The 15,634-nt window shown below is 39.7% G+C and overlaps 1 protein-coding gene across 1 annotated transcript in view; it reads left to right on the top strand.

The window, feature by feature from the left end:
- Positions 1-3,972: 3,972 nt before the first annotated feature.
- LOC103771812 (serine/threonine-protein kinase TAO1-like) overlaps positions 3,973-15,634 on the top strand; it is a 34,120-nt gene continuing 22,458 nt past the window's right edge. The window contains 6 exon segments of the mRNA XM_008939128.1: positions 3,973-4,104; positions 8,512-8,583; positions 11,503-11,604; positions 12,959-13,004; positions 13,905-14,001; positions 14,771-14,884. Of these exon segments, the coding sequence (XP_008937376.1) occupies positions 3,973-4,104; positions 8,512-8,583; positions 11,503-11,604; positions 12,959-13,004; positions 13,905-14,001; positions 14,771-14,884 (563 nt within the window).

Genomic DNA, 15,634 nt, shown 5'->3' with positions numbered 1-15,634 from the left:
CAGATGAAAGTAATTTGATAAGACACTTTGGCCTGTAGTCAGTATCATTTACACTAGTGATGGTGGCCACTAAGTGTAGTTAGTTCAGCCTACTATAGGGAAATAGAGCTGGTCCAGTCTTGTGCTTTGGACATACCCTGGTTTATTTTTGCATTTTTCTCATATTCCTGCATCACCTTGTTGGTTATGAGTGGAATTGATCTAAGTACCAGCAGTTGTTTGTGCAATGCAATGCTCTTTTTGTGAGAGTGACAGCTAGGAAAAAATGTGGAATTTTTAAAATCTAATTTTAGTATCCTGCAAGTTGGCATGTGGGTAAGATTGTACGTCATGGCTACAACCAGGATCTGGCCACCTAATCTGGGTTGCCTGAGGTGAGATAATCAGTCCCATCCACTGGGAACAATTGTGTTTAACAGTAGAGCTGCACTCATCCAAAAAAGCAGTAGTGAAGAGAAAGCATTGGTGGAAGAATGTAAAATGCATTATCAAGTGCAACTTGACTGTAATTTAAAAAAACCAGCTGCCTGCTGATATATGATTTAATTTTCAGTGCAGTTTAGTTGCAGGGGTTTTTTTAACTCTTAAAATTCATCTGTATTTTTAATGCATTTAAAGTAATGCAATAACCATGTTGTATGCCACCTCTGCTGATTTCCCTTCCATGTCTCCAAAGCATTCAGGTGTCATTTCTGCAAGGCAGGAGGTAAGAGCATCTCAGCTGCTGACACTGGCAGGCCTTGGCAGGCAGCACATGTAGGCTGAGTAAAAAGAAAACAGAGGGAATTTAATATTGTAGCATCCATAAAAAATGGGACCACTTTATTAAGCAAAACTGTGTAAAGCTTTCATATGGATGGAATTTACGTTAATGCATTTTATTGTTCCAGCTGAGCAGATCAAATGATGAGCATCGTGTCATGAACACACTTGTGACTATTCTCTTAAATAGGTTTTAATACTTAATGTTTTTATTCTTATGCATTTTGAAGCAGCAATTATTTCCAAGAATAAAGATAGTGAAATTTGTCTCTGCTCTCAGGATTAAAGAGGAAAATGCAGTATTTTAAGGTGTATCACAATCAGATGAGGAGTTCTCTGGTTTGCTATTGGAAGCCTGGCAGTGCCCTAGCCAGTCCCATTCCACTTCTGCCTCTGTGGTCCATGAGCCTGGTAGGAGTTTCAGCAGCAGTAAAAAGCATTGCCTGTTGATGGCATTCCACAGGCACGCTCAGAAATGGTGCCAAGAACGAGTCTGGTGGCTGGTTTGGTGTCGGGGGCAGGTGGGGAGGGGCAGAGGGCTGTAATCCACCCGGGCTGTGCACACAGGGGTTTTCTCCTGGCCCTGGCTCGCACCCGCACGCTCGCGGGGCCATGTGACTTTTGGCCATATTAGCAGGTTTATCCAAGCCTAGCCCCTCTGACTAACCGATGAAGGGAAAAGGGCATTCTGGGATTGCAGCAGTTGCTTTTGAACAACAATGTCCTTTTTGTAAGAATCTGATGCTTCTTAAAAGATGGAACATGACATCATCACCGTCGATCCAAGAAACATTCCTTCAATAATACTGAGTGTGCTGTGGTTATCAGCTCCCTCCCCCCAGCTCCTTTCTCTTGCTTTTCTGACTGATGCTTTTTGTCTATTGTTTTGTCGGGTGCTGTAAATGTGAAACAGTTGTCTTTCAGTGTTATGTGCTTGTTAAGGCTGAAATCAAGTGCAATATTGTTGGTTTATTTGAAAGAAAGAAAAATAAAATAAAAAAAAAATACTTTTCTTCCAGTCTTCATAAACGTAATGTGCTTCAGGTACAGGCTGAATTGAAGCTAATTATTTCCCTTCCCACGCGGTGTTAGTGGCTGGGTTATGCAACGGGAGGTGGGGATATCACAATCCTGCTCCTGGGCACCTGGGTTTGTCGTGTGCTGGTCCTCAGGGCTCCCATGGGGACCCTACGTCGACATGAAGTGTGTGTGTGTGCATGCTCACCAGGGCAGTGCAGCAGTTGTGAGCAGCTGCATATTTCCTGGGCACATATATCTGTGTCTTTATACTTCGTCCACCACTGGGATTTGAATGTCAGGTTTTTAGCCCCTCAGACTGAGCTATTGTAGAAACACATTTTGGGTTGCATTATAACTCTTTTCAAATGCTGACTGGAGGGAAGCTATGAAAATGCTGGATTTTGCTTCCCTTCTGTGTGTTCTCTCTCCCACACACATTTTTATCAGAAAAAGTGGAGACTCTTGCAGGCTTTACAAGTAGGTATGTCTTGGCTGTCTCTCTCATAGTCGTGCTCCCCATGTAGCGATGCTGGCTTTGATTTGAACTAACAAGGAGCAGGCAATCTTTGGCACTTCCACACGCTGCAACTGTCTAGAGAAGAGTACCACTGAGCATAGGCATGCAGGAGTGTGTCTTTTTCCATTCTTGTAGGAATTGTTCCGCTGGGAGGAGAAAACAAATGATTCATTGATGGTCTAGAGGCTTGGAGAAAGGTGGAGTTTCTAGTGTCCAGAAAAGGGGAAAATGGGCAGGGATAGGGCCTCCTGATATGTTGGTTAAACTCAGGTTTTTATTGTCTTATATCTTCACAATGGGGGAAAACAAACAAAAAACCCAACTAACTCTTTTAGTATCTCAAATTTGGTTTTAAAATATGAATAAAAAAACCACAAGTCTTGTCCAGACAAGGATTTTTGGAAAGAAGTGAGCTGTGTGATTCACTGTTTGCCAATGACACAGAAATGTTTTTATTGGTGACAATTTACAGGGAATTGAGAAAACTGCAACACACAGGCCTTTCCTTTGGGAGGAAGAAGAAAGTTTATTTTACTTATAATGGTGGTTTGGCTTCACCTGTTGTAAAGATACAATATAGTTTAGCACAACTTGAAAGTATACTTTTATTCTGGCTCAATTCCAAGACACAGTTGGAGCAAATGAAAGCAAATGCACAGTGCAAACAGAAAGGATTTTGTACATTCCCAATGGCATCTGAAGTTGCAAGTCCTTCTGAAGAAAGTGTTTGCCAGTGGACTATTGTAGAAGGCCTGTTCATGTGCTATCACAGTTAAAATGTTTGTCTGCATCTGCTGAAGCAGGGTAGGAAGACGCCTATCATGTGTGGAACTGGGTGTCTCCTGTTCTGGGTGCTGTTCCTCTTTAGAAGGGAGTTGCCAATAAGACTCTGAAGAGCAGGCACTTTAAGGTACAGGTTATGAATTTAGATAAGAGAAAAAAAAAAAAAAGACCATTACTTAATTAGTTGTGGAAGGAGATGATTTAGAGATGTCTCCATGTGCACATTGAAATGTGTAAAAATGGATCATTGGCTGCTTCTTAATTGGAGTACAATTGCAGGAGGAAAAAACACTGAGCTGAATTTAAAAATGTAAATATGGATCAGTGAATGGCAGTGGTGGCTCATACATGTCATACTTGTACTGTATGTCTTGCCTTGCAAGGCCATGATGTATGTATGCAATTGTGCCATCCACTTCACAAAGTCCAAACAATACTTGAAGACATGGTGAGTGTAACTCTGCAGAGAGTGGATGTCAGGGTAATACAGCCTCACTGGTGACAAAGTGGTGGTCACTGTAGGTCAGAGAGATTCTGTTGACTACTCTGCTGGTGACAGAGCGAGTGCTGGAGCAAGGAATGTGTCTCATTTTGTTTTGATTTTGGTTGGTGTTCTGTGGAAATGCTTGCCTGTTGTCCCAGTGGGACGGTGACGTTATCCCTGCAGATAGGTTGTGTTGCTTCACACAACAGGGATGCTTGCTGTGGAAGAAGTGGAAGCTGCTCTGCTGTAGCTTTGTTTTGGCTCTTTGAGAAGAGGATAATCAATGAAGAATTGCAATCTTTCTCTTGCAGTAATCCATGCTGAAGAGGCTCCATTCATACAGATGAACCAAGGGTTGAGGCAGCACTTTAAACCCAGATAGTCAATCAGCTAAATGCCCAGCAGGATGCCATCAATCAGCCAAGCAGGCAGCCTGAAGGACCCAGAAATCGCAGAGCTCTTCTTCATAGAAGATCCAGAAAAGCTATTCACAGATCTCTGAGAGATTGGCCATGGAAGCTTCGGAGCAGTTTACTTTGTAAGTAGCTCCATGACTTCTGAATTTTAGCTGTGTCTCTTTTTATCTTTAAACTGCAGACAGATTTTTTTTAAAATCTACTGATGAAAAGAAACTACTGTGAACCTTTTTATATGGTCTTTGGGACAGAAATGTTTTCTGGTGTGTCTATACAGTCTCAGTCCGTTCACAGACAATTCGATAAGGTGTTCACAGACAAACTGAAAATGAAAACTGGAAATGTGGCCCTTGCCTAGTCCTTTTAGGTGCATCGTTACATTGCAAGTGGGAATTTTATCTGCAGATTAAAACATGGGCTTCTGCTCCATCGATTCTGACCAGCAATACAGTTCTCTTGGTCTGATCCTCTCCTTAGCATCTCTTGTCCCTTGAGAGAAGTTTTCTCTCTCCCTTAATGCACACCCCCAGGCTTCCTTAAAGCCATTCTTTGAGTTTGACACCTGAATGTTGGTGCTTTTGTTGTCATTTGTCCTGTCACATCCTTCCCTACTGCAGGCAAAAATCCCAGGATTCATCTGCATAAAAAAATTATTTGACATGAATGTCTGGACAGCAGAATTTTTCTCAGACTGCTTCTATAGCTCAGTCAGAGGTGGGATGTCTCACAGTAACCTCATTTGGAGGTGGCTATGTTAACCAAAGTGCATACTGTGAGACCCTAGTTAAAAAACCATTTTCCTCAGAAAACCTTTTCACATTTATAATTATAGGAGGTGTGGCCAAAGCTGCCAATTTTCCTTCAGAAAGCCGTTTGTGTCACTATTTTATGAGATGCCTATTCATTGTTAATAATTGCAGCAGACCATGTTGGGAACCTTCCAGCACAAATTTAATGCAGCACAGATGAACTAATTAGGAAAAGCTTCTTAATTTTGTTCCCTGCTTAAAACTATGAGCCGCCACTGTCTGGGAACAGATCTGGGGGAGGAAGTGTTTCCTGACGAAACGGGACTCACCTGCCGTGCTCACTTCATCTCATGTACTCCTGTTGGTTAGAGTGGATAGAAAAGGAGAGAACTGACAAATCTATCTTCCTGCTATGTGGAAATACTGTGGAAGTTTTCCAGGACATTGTATCTTATGGAGGGATGTATGAACCATGTGGGTCTGGAAAACCAGCAGACAGCTCGAGGTATCCTGCAAGCTGTCTGCTAAAAACATTCCCAAACGTTGGCAAGAAGCTGCCATCAAGGTGTTTGTAGACTGCCTGAACTTTGTAGCTGTGGTAAAGGCTGATTGCCCATTACCAGCTCCTTCTACAAAGAGACTGAAAGTAAGAGTTGAGGTTGTTCAATGTGGAGAAGAGAGAAGGCTCTGGGGAGACCACCTCACAGCCTTTCAGTACTTAAAGGGGCCTGTCATAAAGATGAGTATGGATGTTTTAGCAAGGCCTGTAGAGACAGGACGAGGGATGATGGTTTCAAACTACAAAGAGGGGATTTAAGCTAGTTAAAGGGAAGCAGTATTTCACAATGAGGAGAGTGAGACCCTGGCCCAGGTTGCCCAGAGAGGTGGTCAGTTCCCCATCCCTGGAACTCTTCCAGGTGAGGTTGGGCAGGGCTCTGAGCAACCTGCTCTAGTTACAGATGTCCCTGTTTGGTGCAAGGGGGTTGGACTACATGATCTTGAAGGGTGCCTCCCAACTCAAACCATTCTGTGATTAATTTCTATGCCCTTCTTTCTCTTTTTTTTCTCATCATTTTAGATTACCAATTCATTACAGATTGGTGTTTATTAACTAAATAGTGCAGTTACTTGCTTGTGTTTGGGTTGTTCTGCTTTGAAAGAAAGCACTTCTGATTTGGCACTTGCAGAAAGTCAAGTGTAAGCCATGCTTTGCACTGCTCCAACCTTCTGGGGGCTTTGTTTTGTCAAGTCAGAGAGAGTTTCCCACAAAAAAAAAAAAAAGATACTCTTTACTAGCAGGTCTAAAATCCTGAATCTCAAACTTTCATGTGATGTACTAGATGCCTCAAACAGAAGCCCAAAAGATGAGAAAGGGAACACGGAGAAAGAAATTTAGTGTGAATTAAACAAGCATAATGAACTAAAGTAGGGTAGTGTGTGTCTTGGGCCCTTTATTCCTCTGTAAAGCTAGAGGAAAAAAACCTCTCTCTTTAACAAGATTTTGATTCTGCTAATGCAAACAATTAAACTTTCTCTAATCAGTGTAGTACTAAAATATAGTTAATAATTGCTTAAAAGCATATTACCAGAGCTGATGATGTACTCCACCTTTTCTTTGCTCATGCTTTGCTCGTATCACTACTGAATGTTGACCAGAAAACTCTGCGTGGAGTTTTCAGGGGAAAGCAGGATATATGCACAGAAATGTCTGCCATAAAACCAGCCTTGCTCATTTGGATCATTAAGTTTTGCTGGCCTTGTAACATCTTCATGGCTTTTGTCTAGGAGCTCTTTTTTTTTAAATTATTCAAGATCACAAGGAAACTAAAAAAGAAAATGAAACTTCCTGATTTTAACATTCATGGGGCATTAGCTGTGATGATTCTCTCTCTGAGCCTCTCCTCATCAGGCTGCTGATTTTTTTACATACAAAAATACTATTTTTAAAATCCTATTTTTAACATACAAAAATATTGGTGATAAATATATGTGGGAGTAATTAAGTAGAAAAATCCATATAATCCAAAAATTTCCCCCTGCCATTTTACATGCACTTTAGTCTTTCACTGTGAGTTGTACCTACCTTTCTTTCCTTCTAGTGGTGATCCTGAGAGGGGGTGATATATTTATCTTACATGATAACTGGACAAGAGTGTTCATTTGTGTCTCTTTCTGTCTCTGTTGTATCCTACAGTGACAAAGTTTCTGGCTTTTCTTCTTTCTTAATTGACACAAATTTTGCTGGTTCACCTCATGGTTATAGTTTCTTAGGAACTGCAAGTCTGGCACCTCTGAATCATTTTGGTATTATCCTTACCCTGCTCAGCAGTGTAATAATAGCTTTTGCTTGACACAGGAAACCTACTACACTGGAACACTGCAGATGGAGCAGAAGAATAACCCACTCTCTTTTGTTAGAGCTGTGTTCCTTCTGCTCTGCTTTAGTAATTTGCTTGCCTGGTTTATTGCAGGTCTTCACTGGTTTGAATGTTTCAGAGATTGTCTGTAATTAATAAACATCAAAGAGAATTTTATTCTTAATTTAGTCTACTTTTTTTGCTTCAAAAATCCGAAAACAGTTGTCCCCTCAACCTTAGAAGCAGTATCAATGAGACAGTAGGAAGGATCCTCTCAAACAGAAAGAAAACGAACCAATACTATTTCTAAAGCTTATCGTAACTGGTTGAAGTAAAGGCTGAGGGAATTCTGGGAATCTCTTTAATGAACAGCAGAATTAAAACATGACTGAAAAGCCTTTTTACAAAAAGCAGAGTCCCAGTACTTCATTAATCCATTTTCTGATAGGCTGTGCTTGATAGTACAAATATGTTAAAAATCAGCATTTTCATCAGTCATCAGTGAATGCTGTTGTGCACATTATTCTGATTTATATCATTTGACTTTGTATCCAAGTTGATTATTCCTACCAAACAGACTGGGAGATCTTTTCCTCCACCAACCTCTTGTCGCGCTGAAATCCTTAACAGAGATGGAGCTGGGGTCTTGTCTGGAGCCACCCTTCCTGGGGGTGAAGCAGCACTGCCTCTGTTCCTGGCAGCCTGAATGAGCCCTTGCTTTGGTGCTCAATTAAACAAAACTTCTTGTCTAGATTTATCTTGGATAGTTGCTGTCTGAAGTCATGAAATCTGCCTTTGAATGTGAAAAAAAACATGTACAGTCATTGTGCAGTGTAAATAGTGTTATTGGACTGAGACAGTGAAAGACTGAATGGGAATCTGAAGAAGGGTTGCTTAGATCACTGCCATCTACCATCTGCTTTCCTTTAAGACACTGTAGCAAATTTGTGGGAGCACTGGGGAGAAAGCTGCTGGTATCTGGAGCAGGTATCTCTTGGGCATCCTGTGACATCTTATGTTGGGAATGTACCAAGGGGTTGAGCCTTGCTTCTGTTGTATTTGGAAGGGACCTGAGCAGGGACAGAATCTGAGTTAGGGAAAATCTGTTCCACTTGAATCAGAGCTGCTTTTATAAGCTATGATTTTTGTTTAGAAGTGATGGTATTTGACTCCTGCAGAGACTTGCTGGATGCTGAGCACAGAAAAAATGTCATACCTTGTCTCACAAACAGGAGGGTGATATTTAACTTGGGGAGAATATTCCTAATAGATGCAGCAGTCCCACCCCTTGGAAGATATTTTTAGCTTAACTCTCTGCAGAAGTTAACTAATGGATAAAGATTTCTTTATGAGTATGTTTGGTTGACATCTTATGGGAAGTGATGATCTGAAGAAACTGATGCATGATGTTTTCATGTTACAGGCACGTGATGTGCGCACCAATGAAGTGGTGGCCATCAAGAAAATGTCATATAGTGGGAAGCAGTCCAATGAGGTATGTAGAACATGTTGCATATTAAATCTTAACCATTGTAATTACTTGCTATGTGTGATCATTTTAATTAGCTTGGGTTACAACAGGAGAAATCTTTCCTATAACTGTATAGGTGGAATGAGGGTACTGTGTAAACAAAACAAATTAGTTTACTGTTCACAGTGTATTTCTGCCTAACCTGCTCCTAGAGAACATGGGTAGGACTCTTTTCTTACAGACATAAAGGGCTCTTTTGTGGGATCACATAAACGTGTAGAAAGCAAAAAAAAAATTAAAAATGGTAGGCTTGTATGTTAGCATGTCTTATTGCCCTTAAACATCCCATTTTAACTACATTTCAAACTAACCACATTGCTTACTGGACAAAGGAGTAATAGCACTGGATGCAGTAGTCAAGGATTCAGAGGGAATCTTGCCTGTACAAGTGGTAAGGCAAAATGTATCCTTCCTTGGAATGACTGCAGATGTGGAGCTAAGACAAAAGCAAAACAGCAGTGAGTGAACGAGTGTGAAAATCTAAACAGCAGTGTAATTAGGGAAGAGCTGCCAGAGCAGGGGATTGAGGCAGTCTTTGCAGAGAGGTCTGTACAAGTAGGCCTCTGAGATGTGAACGTTAAGTGTTTTCATGGCCACCCCAGATGTGCTTTTTCCCTAGGACGCTCAGCAGAGATAATTGATTTTATACTTGAAATGTTTAAGTGCTCATACAGCTTCTTGAAAAGCCCAACATGACATGAACAGCTGATTTTGTATTATTTCTGGTAAACGACATCTATCAAATTGTGGCAGGATTTTTCAACAGAAGTATTTATTGTAAGCATATTGTTCAAGGCATTTATGGTTCCCTCCCTCCATTCTCTATATTCCAGTCTTAGAAGCAGTCTTGCTCCGATGAGTTTGACTAACAAGTCATTGCTTTCTGTGCCTGCCTTTTGTGTATTGATCCTTTGAGCTACAAGAAGCTGAACTGTTCCTTCCTTTCAGTGTGCATGTAGCTGTGTGGGAGGGAGAGGTGGCAGCATCTCTCCAGCAGTCCTAAATTCTAGCTTCACAGTTAAATTTGCTATGTGTGTTTCTATTTTATCACCACAGTGACTTGTTTAACTGTGTATTGATGAAAGAATAATTTCTACTTACTACCTGTCCTACTGTTTTAATTACTGTGAGCTATAAATAACTCTATTCACATGAATGAAACAAACTGTGCATGCTTCAGAAATAGCTTTTATTTGTCTTCTGTGCATATGTTTCTTTATTTTGAAGAAAGTAATAAGGCCAGGATTAAAACACTTTGTTTGCCTTCTGTATTTATTTTGTTCAGAAGTTTGCTTGAGTTATGATCTAGTCTCTGTAAAGAAAATTGATTAAGAGCATTCTGGTATATGTTTATATTTATTCTGGTTTTGTAATGAGATTTTATCATTGGTGGGAAATGATTATTCTCTAAAACAGGGGCCTATTTTAAACTAAAAATGTGTTTTAAACCTTTGAAATATGTAGTGTCGTGCACTTGATGTGATCTCAGAGATTTTTTTATGCAGGAAATTACGAATACATCTTGAGTAATATATCACCTCTGCCTTCTCAATACAGAAGTTTAGTGTGGCACTTTCTTGGTTTGGCTTTTATTGCTTAGAAAGGCAACTGTGTTGTTCTTGTACTGGAACAAGGATATTGGTGAGAGAGTTTGTGTTAGTATGGCTGCACTAATGTCATTCTCATGAAAATTCGGGTGTTGAGAAATACTTAGTCAATCAACTGCCTCAGTTTGTGGCCACCATAGTCCCTAGTTTAATTTGTTCCTCTAACCCTAAAAGGTTTATTGAGGAGGACTTTCATTTTGCATGTTTTCCAAAGCATTTGGGTATCTGGGACCTCTGTGCATCTATGAATCCTGACCACATAGATATGCCTGAGGAAGTGTGTGCTGGGGGATTAACAGGGCCTGGAAAACAGCTTTTGAACCTTTTGGTGTTGGGTGAGGTTGCTCTACCTCTGATTAACTTCAGAACCAGTGCTCCTTCTCAAAACATTTTCAGTGTCAACACTCTTGTGTTGAAGTCTGCATATTTAAATGGTTTCAGCTACTGCATTTGTTCTTGAAAATCTTTTCCGGTAGTTGTAGTTTTGTTGTTGTGCTTGGAAGCTTTTACCTTTCTTGCCTGAGGAGGTGTGGATGTGCAGCAAATGGCAGGGCTTGGTGATTTCCTCCGAGGGGAGCAATGGCAGTGTCTAGGCACATGCTGGAACATGACATTTGGCCTCTTCTGTGCTTCAAAGTTGCACTGGCAGAGCTCCCCTTCTTGTAAACATGGATTTAATTTTATCTGTTTATTCTTTTACTCCTGCAGAACCATTCCCTTATCTAGTAGGTAACTCATTTTAAATCCATCCCAGTAAAAACTAAACTAGTAATGGAGAAACATTATCAAGAATGTAGTCAGAAATTGGGTGATAAATGTAGCTTCATCTAGTGTAATGCAGTTACTAGTAGGGATAGCTCTTTGTAGTTGTAAGAGTTAAGTGAGAGACAGCTGAGCCTGCTGAAGGACACAGCATCCACATCTCTTTAAGGCTGGGATGTATGTTTGATTTGACAACAGAAATGGTATCCCTTTAAAAAAGTTCACTTCTTTTTTTGAGGACTTGCTCAGATATTGTTTACCAGTATAACCTATGCATGTCTATAACATATTACATTGATGGGAAATCCTTACATACAGCCTAATCAATCAACAACTTATCTTGTAGATCTGTTAAGAGTTAAGCTGTGAGCATGGTGTTGTGTAAATTTATTTTGATTTGGAACATTAAGATGGTTTTACCTCTTAAAGTAATTAAGTGACATACTAACTTAACAACAACCAAAAAAAAAGGTAACAGTTTATAAAGTCTTTCTATTCCTTTTATTTTCTACAGAAATGGCAGGATATTATTAAGGAAGTCAAGTTCCTCCAAAGAATAAAACACCCTAACAGTATAGAATACAAAGGCTGCTATTTGCGGGAGCATACAGCATGGGTAAGCATCTGCTGCACTCTGTGCTTCTCTTCCCTTGGTTAAGGGGGCTTTAAAATATCTCCAGCTGGCTTTCAAGAGGCACCTGAACACTCTCATTGCACAGAATTGGGTGAGAATAGCCAAGGATCTTCCAGATGCTCAGCAAAACTGGATGTTGTTTTTGAAAACAAGATCAGGGGAAATTTTCCTTTTGCTTGCAGAGTAAGGTGATTGTGTTGTTGTTCTAGAGTATTCAGCTTGATGGACTGAGTATTTAGAATAAATAATAAGCAACAAATGTATCCCTCACTTTTCCTGCTGTAAGGAAAGTTGAGAATTTCACTTGTGCTGCCTTGGGAAGCAAGCGTGGCAACTTTACTATAGATCCTTGCAGGTCCTTTCACACTGCATTTGGTAGGCCACTGAATACTAATGGTTCAGCACTTTACAGGTTGACTCAGTATATTCCAGAAGTAAGTGTTCAGTCATACTTTTAATAGATTAAAATTATCCTACTGATAGTTGTAATTAAAGTATATTTTGAGTCATTAGTATTTCTATTTAACTAAATTCTTCCCTTGTTTACTTCTGTTGTAATTTCTTTGTGTGTGTGTGCGTGTTCAGGTGACAAAACTGACAACTTGCTGGGTGTATCTCTGTCATCTCCTAAGCAATTTCATACATTTGATTTAAACATAGAAGAAAGGTCCAAACCCCCCAAACTAAGTTTGGTTTATTTGAGTCTGTGTGTATAAAAAGTGTGTGTGTAGGAATAGATGGGATTGGCTACAGAGAGGAAGCATTTTATCAGATTAAATGTGTTTGTCAAAAGAAAACCTTACTGTCAAAGTTTTTGTAGTATGATATACTAAAGAAATCCTATTGTTGGACTAATAGTTTAAATTGTAAGTACTCTTCATGTATTAGCTTCATTAAATCTGTAGGACAAAGTTCTAGTTTCTTTTTTTTTAAATCTGACTGGGACAAAATCTTCAGCAAATCCCTAAATAGCCCTTTAATGCTCTGATAAGCTTGTTAAGGGCAATTTAACATTCCTGTTAAGTGCATGCATATAAAACAAGATCTGTACTACAGCACATAATGGTTATGAATATGCTTTTGCCTTCCCTACAAGTTTTGTTGCTTGGTGTCTTACACGGGAAGACTGCTAATTCCAGCTAGAGCTGTCCTCGTGGGAGGGGTCAGTGTGATAGTGCTGGGATGGGGCTTATCTTACATGCAGCACTTGTTTTGTCATGGCAGTCTGCACTGTATGCACCAGTGATTGCTTCTAGGTTTCTCTGCAGAAATCTAGAAAACATACATTTACTATTAGAGATCTTTTTAACAACTATTGTGATTTCTTCCCATGCAGCTTGTTATGGAATATTGTTTAGGATCAGCATCAGACTTACTAGAAGGTATGTCATGCACGTTTATTTGATTGAAAGTAAAAACTATAGTGCTGAAGGAGGTTACAGCATCACAGAATTGTCCTTGAATATACAGTTTTATGTGGGGGCAGAGTGTTTGGACAGTTGCAGTTTTTCAAATTTTTGCATGGCTGCAATGTTTTTTCTGTAGAATATCAGCTTTCCTAGGTGCCTAGTTTCTCCCTGTTTCATAATATTTTAAAGCTGTCAGTGAGCTGTTTATTTTCTTCTGAGTTTTAGGGTCTCTTGTCATGACACTTCGAGATTTATTTCTGAAAACCCTTGCTGTTGATCCTAATGCTTACTAACAATTGTAGGGCTGTGGACTAAAATAGCACTGCAGCAGTATTAGGGTTTTGCTTGATGAGGTCTTTTGTTAAATGGTCATTTTTCTATCAGACTGCTTGAAGTGAACTTTCTTTGAAGATATATGTGTGGCCAGTAAGTTGTTCATCTCCTTTCCTTGCCAGAAGCATTTCAGGACAAAAGGCTGAGCTGCCAGAGAGTCATCTGTATTGCCACAGTTTATTCATGTGTGAATTGTCATAAAGTTCTAGGGCTTGGGATTTAGCTTCTTTAAGGGAAAATTGAATGTTGAGTCCCAAATAGGTTTTTGGGAGAATGGTCACAGAACTGACAGGAATGTAGTTTATGGTTGCAATGTAGTCTCTTTCTGATGGTAAATAGCTGCTGCATTACAGTTAGGAGGTTCCATCTGATAATAGAATGTATGCTGTGAACTATTTACATTTGCTTCTCACACTGAACCTGGTAAAAATGAACGTTTAGTATTTTCTCTCAGTTTACATTGTTATCAGTACTCACTTGCATGCTGCAAACTGCATTGTTTTCTTTAATATTGAATTTCAAATAAATTCTTTCCTTAAGTTCATAAAAAGCCATTGCAAGAAGTGGAAATAGCAGCAATTACCCATAGTGCTCTCCAGGGATTAGCATACTTGCATTCTCACAATATGATCCATAGGTAAGTGGTTATACTTCTGCTGTCTCACACACTTACAGGTAATTTATTTTGTTGATTGTATTCCCTTCATCCCAAATTTAATATTTGTAAGCAGAGATTCTCTTTTCCCAGTGTCCATATGCTGCCAGGCTAGTGATTTATAGTAGTCAAATACTAGCAAACACTCTCTCTTTACAGCTGGTGTCTGTAATTTCTGCAGAATTGCTCTGATTCTGCTAAGCTTTTCAGTGCTTGATACAATGCTGATTGTTCCCTGAAGCAGTGAGCAGCAAGGCAGGCTGAGTTCACCTCAAGAGCTTGCAGCAACTGCAAGGCAAAAATTGCTGGGTCAGGGGGAGCACTAATACTTGAAAAATTAGTTTTAAGTAAACAGATGTGTTAAGAAGCACACAGTAAGTATGGGATGCAAATGTTCTTTATGTTTGAAGTACCTGCTGCACTTTAGCAGGATGAAGAATTTGAATAGTTGCATTATTAGGGCTTTCTGAACAGCATTTCTGAAGGATATAGTTGGTTCAGAAGGTTTTGCTGAACTGTATATGAAGCTTTTCCAGGTGTGCCATTCTAAGTTGATTTTTAAGACAAACTAGATTCCAAGATCAAAGTCTTTGTTAAGCAATTAACCTAAAGGTTAAAGCTTTTGTATTTGGAGGAAATGTTAGTGTTCTGCAGCTTGACCATGTGAATACTGATGTGGTTTATAGTCTGTCCTAGAAAAGGTTTTGTTTTTTGGAGAGGAGTAATACTGACACTTGTATTCTATAACCAGAGATATCAAGGCAGGAAACATCCTGCTGACAGAGCCAGGACAGGTGAAACTTGCTGACTTTGGGTCTGCTTCCATAGCATCTCCTGCCAACTCATTTGTGGGGACGCCATATTGGTAAGCCAAGAGTTTTACACATTTCTGGCTTCATGAAGTAAAAGGATCATTTATTAGGTATTTAATATATTTGGACTTTATTTGAGCTAGCTTTGTGATCTTCCAGTTGTGGTGGTGATAAAATGCACTTTGCAATAAAGAAAGATTAAATAATAAGTGAGCTGTGACTTCAAGAAATTTGGGATACTTGTATCTGTAGTTCACAAAATGTAATAAAACCATTCTGTTGTTCTACCTAGGCTGACTTTAAGTGGTGGAGGTGAGATTTAATCATCTGTAATATACTTTAATCACTCCCCCTGGTGGGTTTAACAATTCATATGTTCTCTTTGCATCCGGTTGTTGAAATAACTGAAGTGTTTTTTCTTTCATAGGAAAGGCCAGGTTCATTGAACAAAACCCTTTGCAGATCCCTTGTATGCTTTTGATCTCTTACACCTAATCTGTGGTGTTTACACAACTGCATGCTATAATTATTTCACCAGAGTTGGGCAGCCAGCTAAACTATTGGAAATGTAGGAGGGCAAGAAGGGGGTAATACTCTTCACTGGAGAGGTGGGGAAAGCACAGGAGAACATCACACAGCCTCCCTGCAGGCTTGTACTAGTGTGGGTGCCTTGTCTTTGTTTCCAGTATCCCATGTTCATGCCTGATACTTTTGAGAATGATTTGTTCATGGTAGCTGAAATCAGTGAAACAGCCTGTTTCATTGAAGTGCTCACAATGATAATGTATTCTATTGCCTGGAAA

The sequence above is a fragment of the Merops nubicus genome, unplaced genomic scaffold (assembly GCF_000691845.1).
Source record: "Merops nubicus isolate BGI_N331 unplaced genomic scaffold, ASM69184v1 scaffold7714, whole genome shotgun sequence".
Taxonomy (NCBI): domain Eukaryota; kingdom Metazoa; phylum Chordata; class Aves; order Coraciiformes; family Meropidae; genus Merops; species Merops nubicus.
The sequence above is the reverse complement of the archived record's forward strand: the minus strand, read 5'-3'. Positions and strand labels throughout refer to the sequence as shown.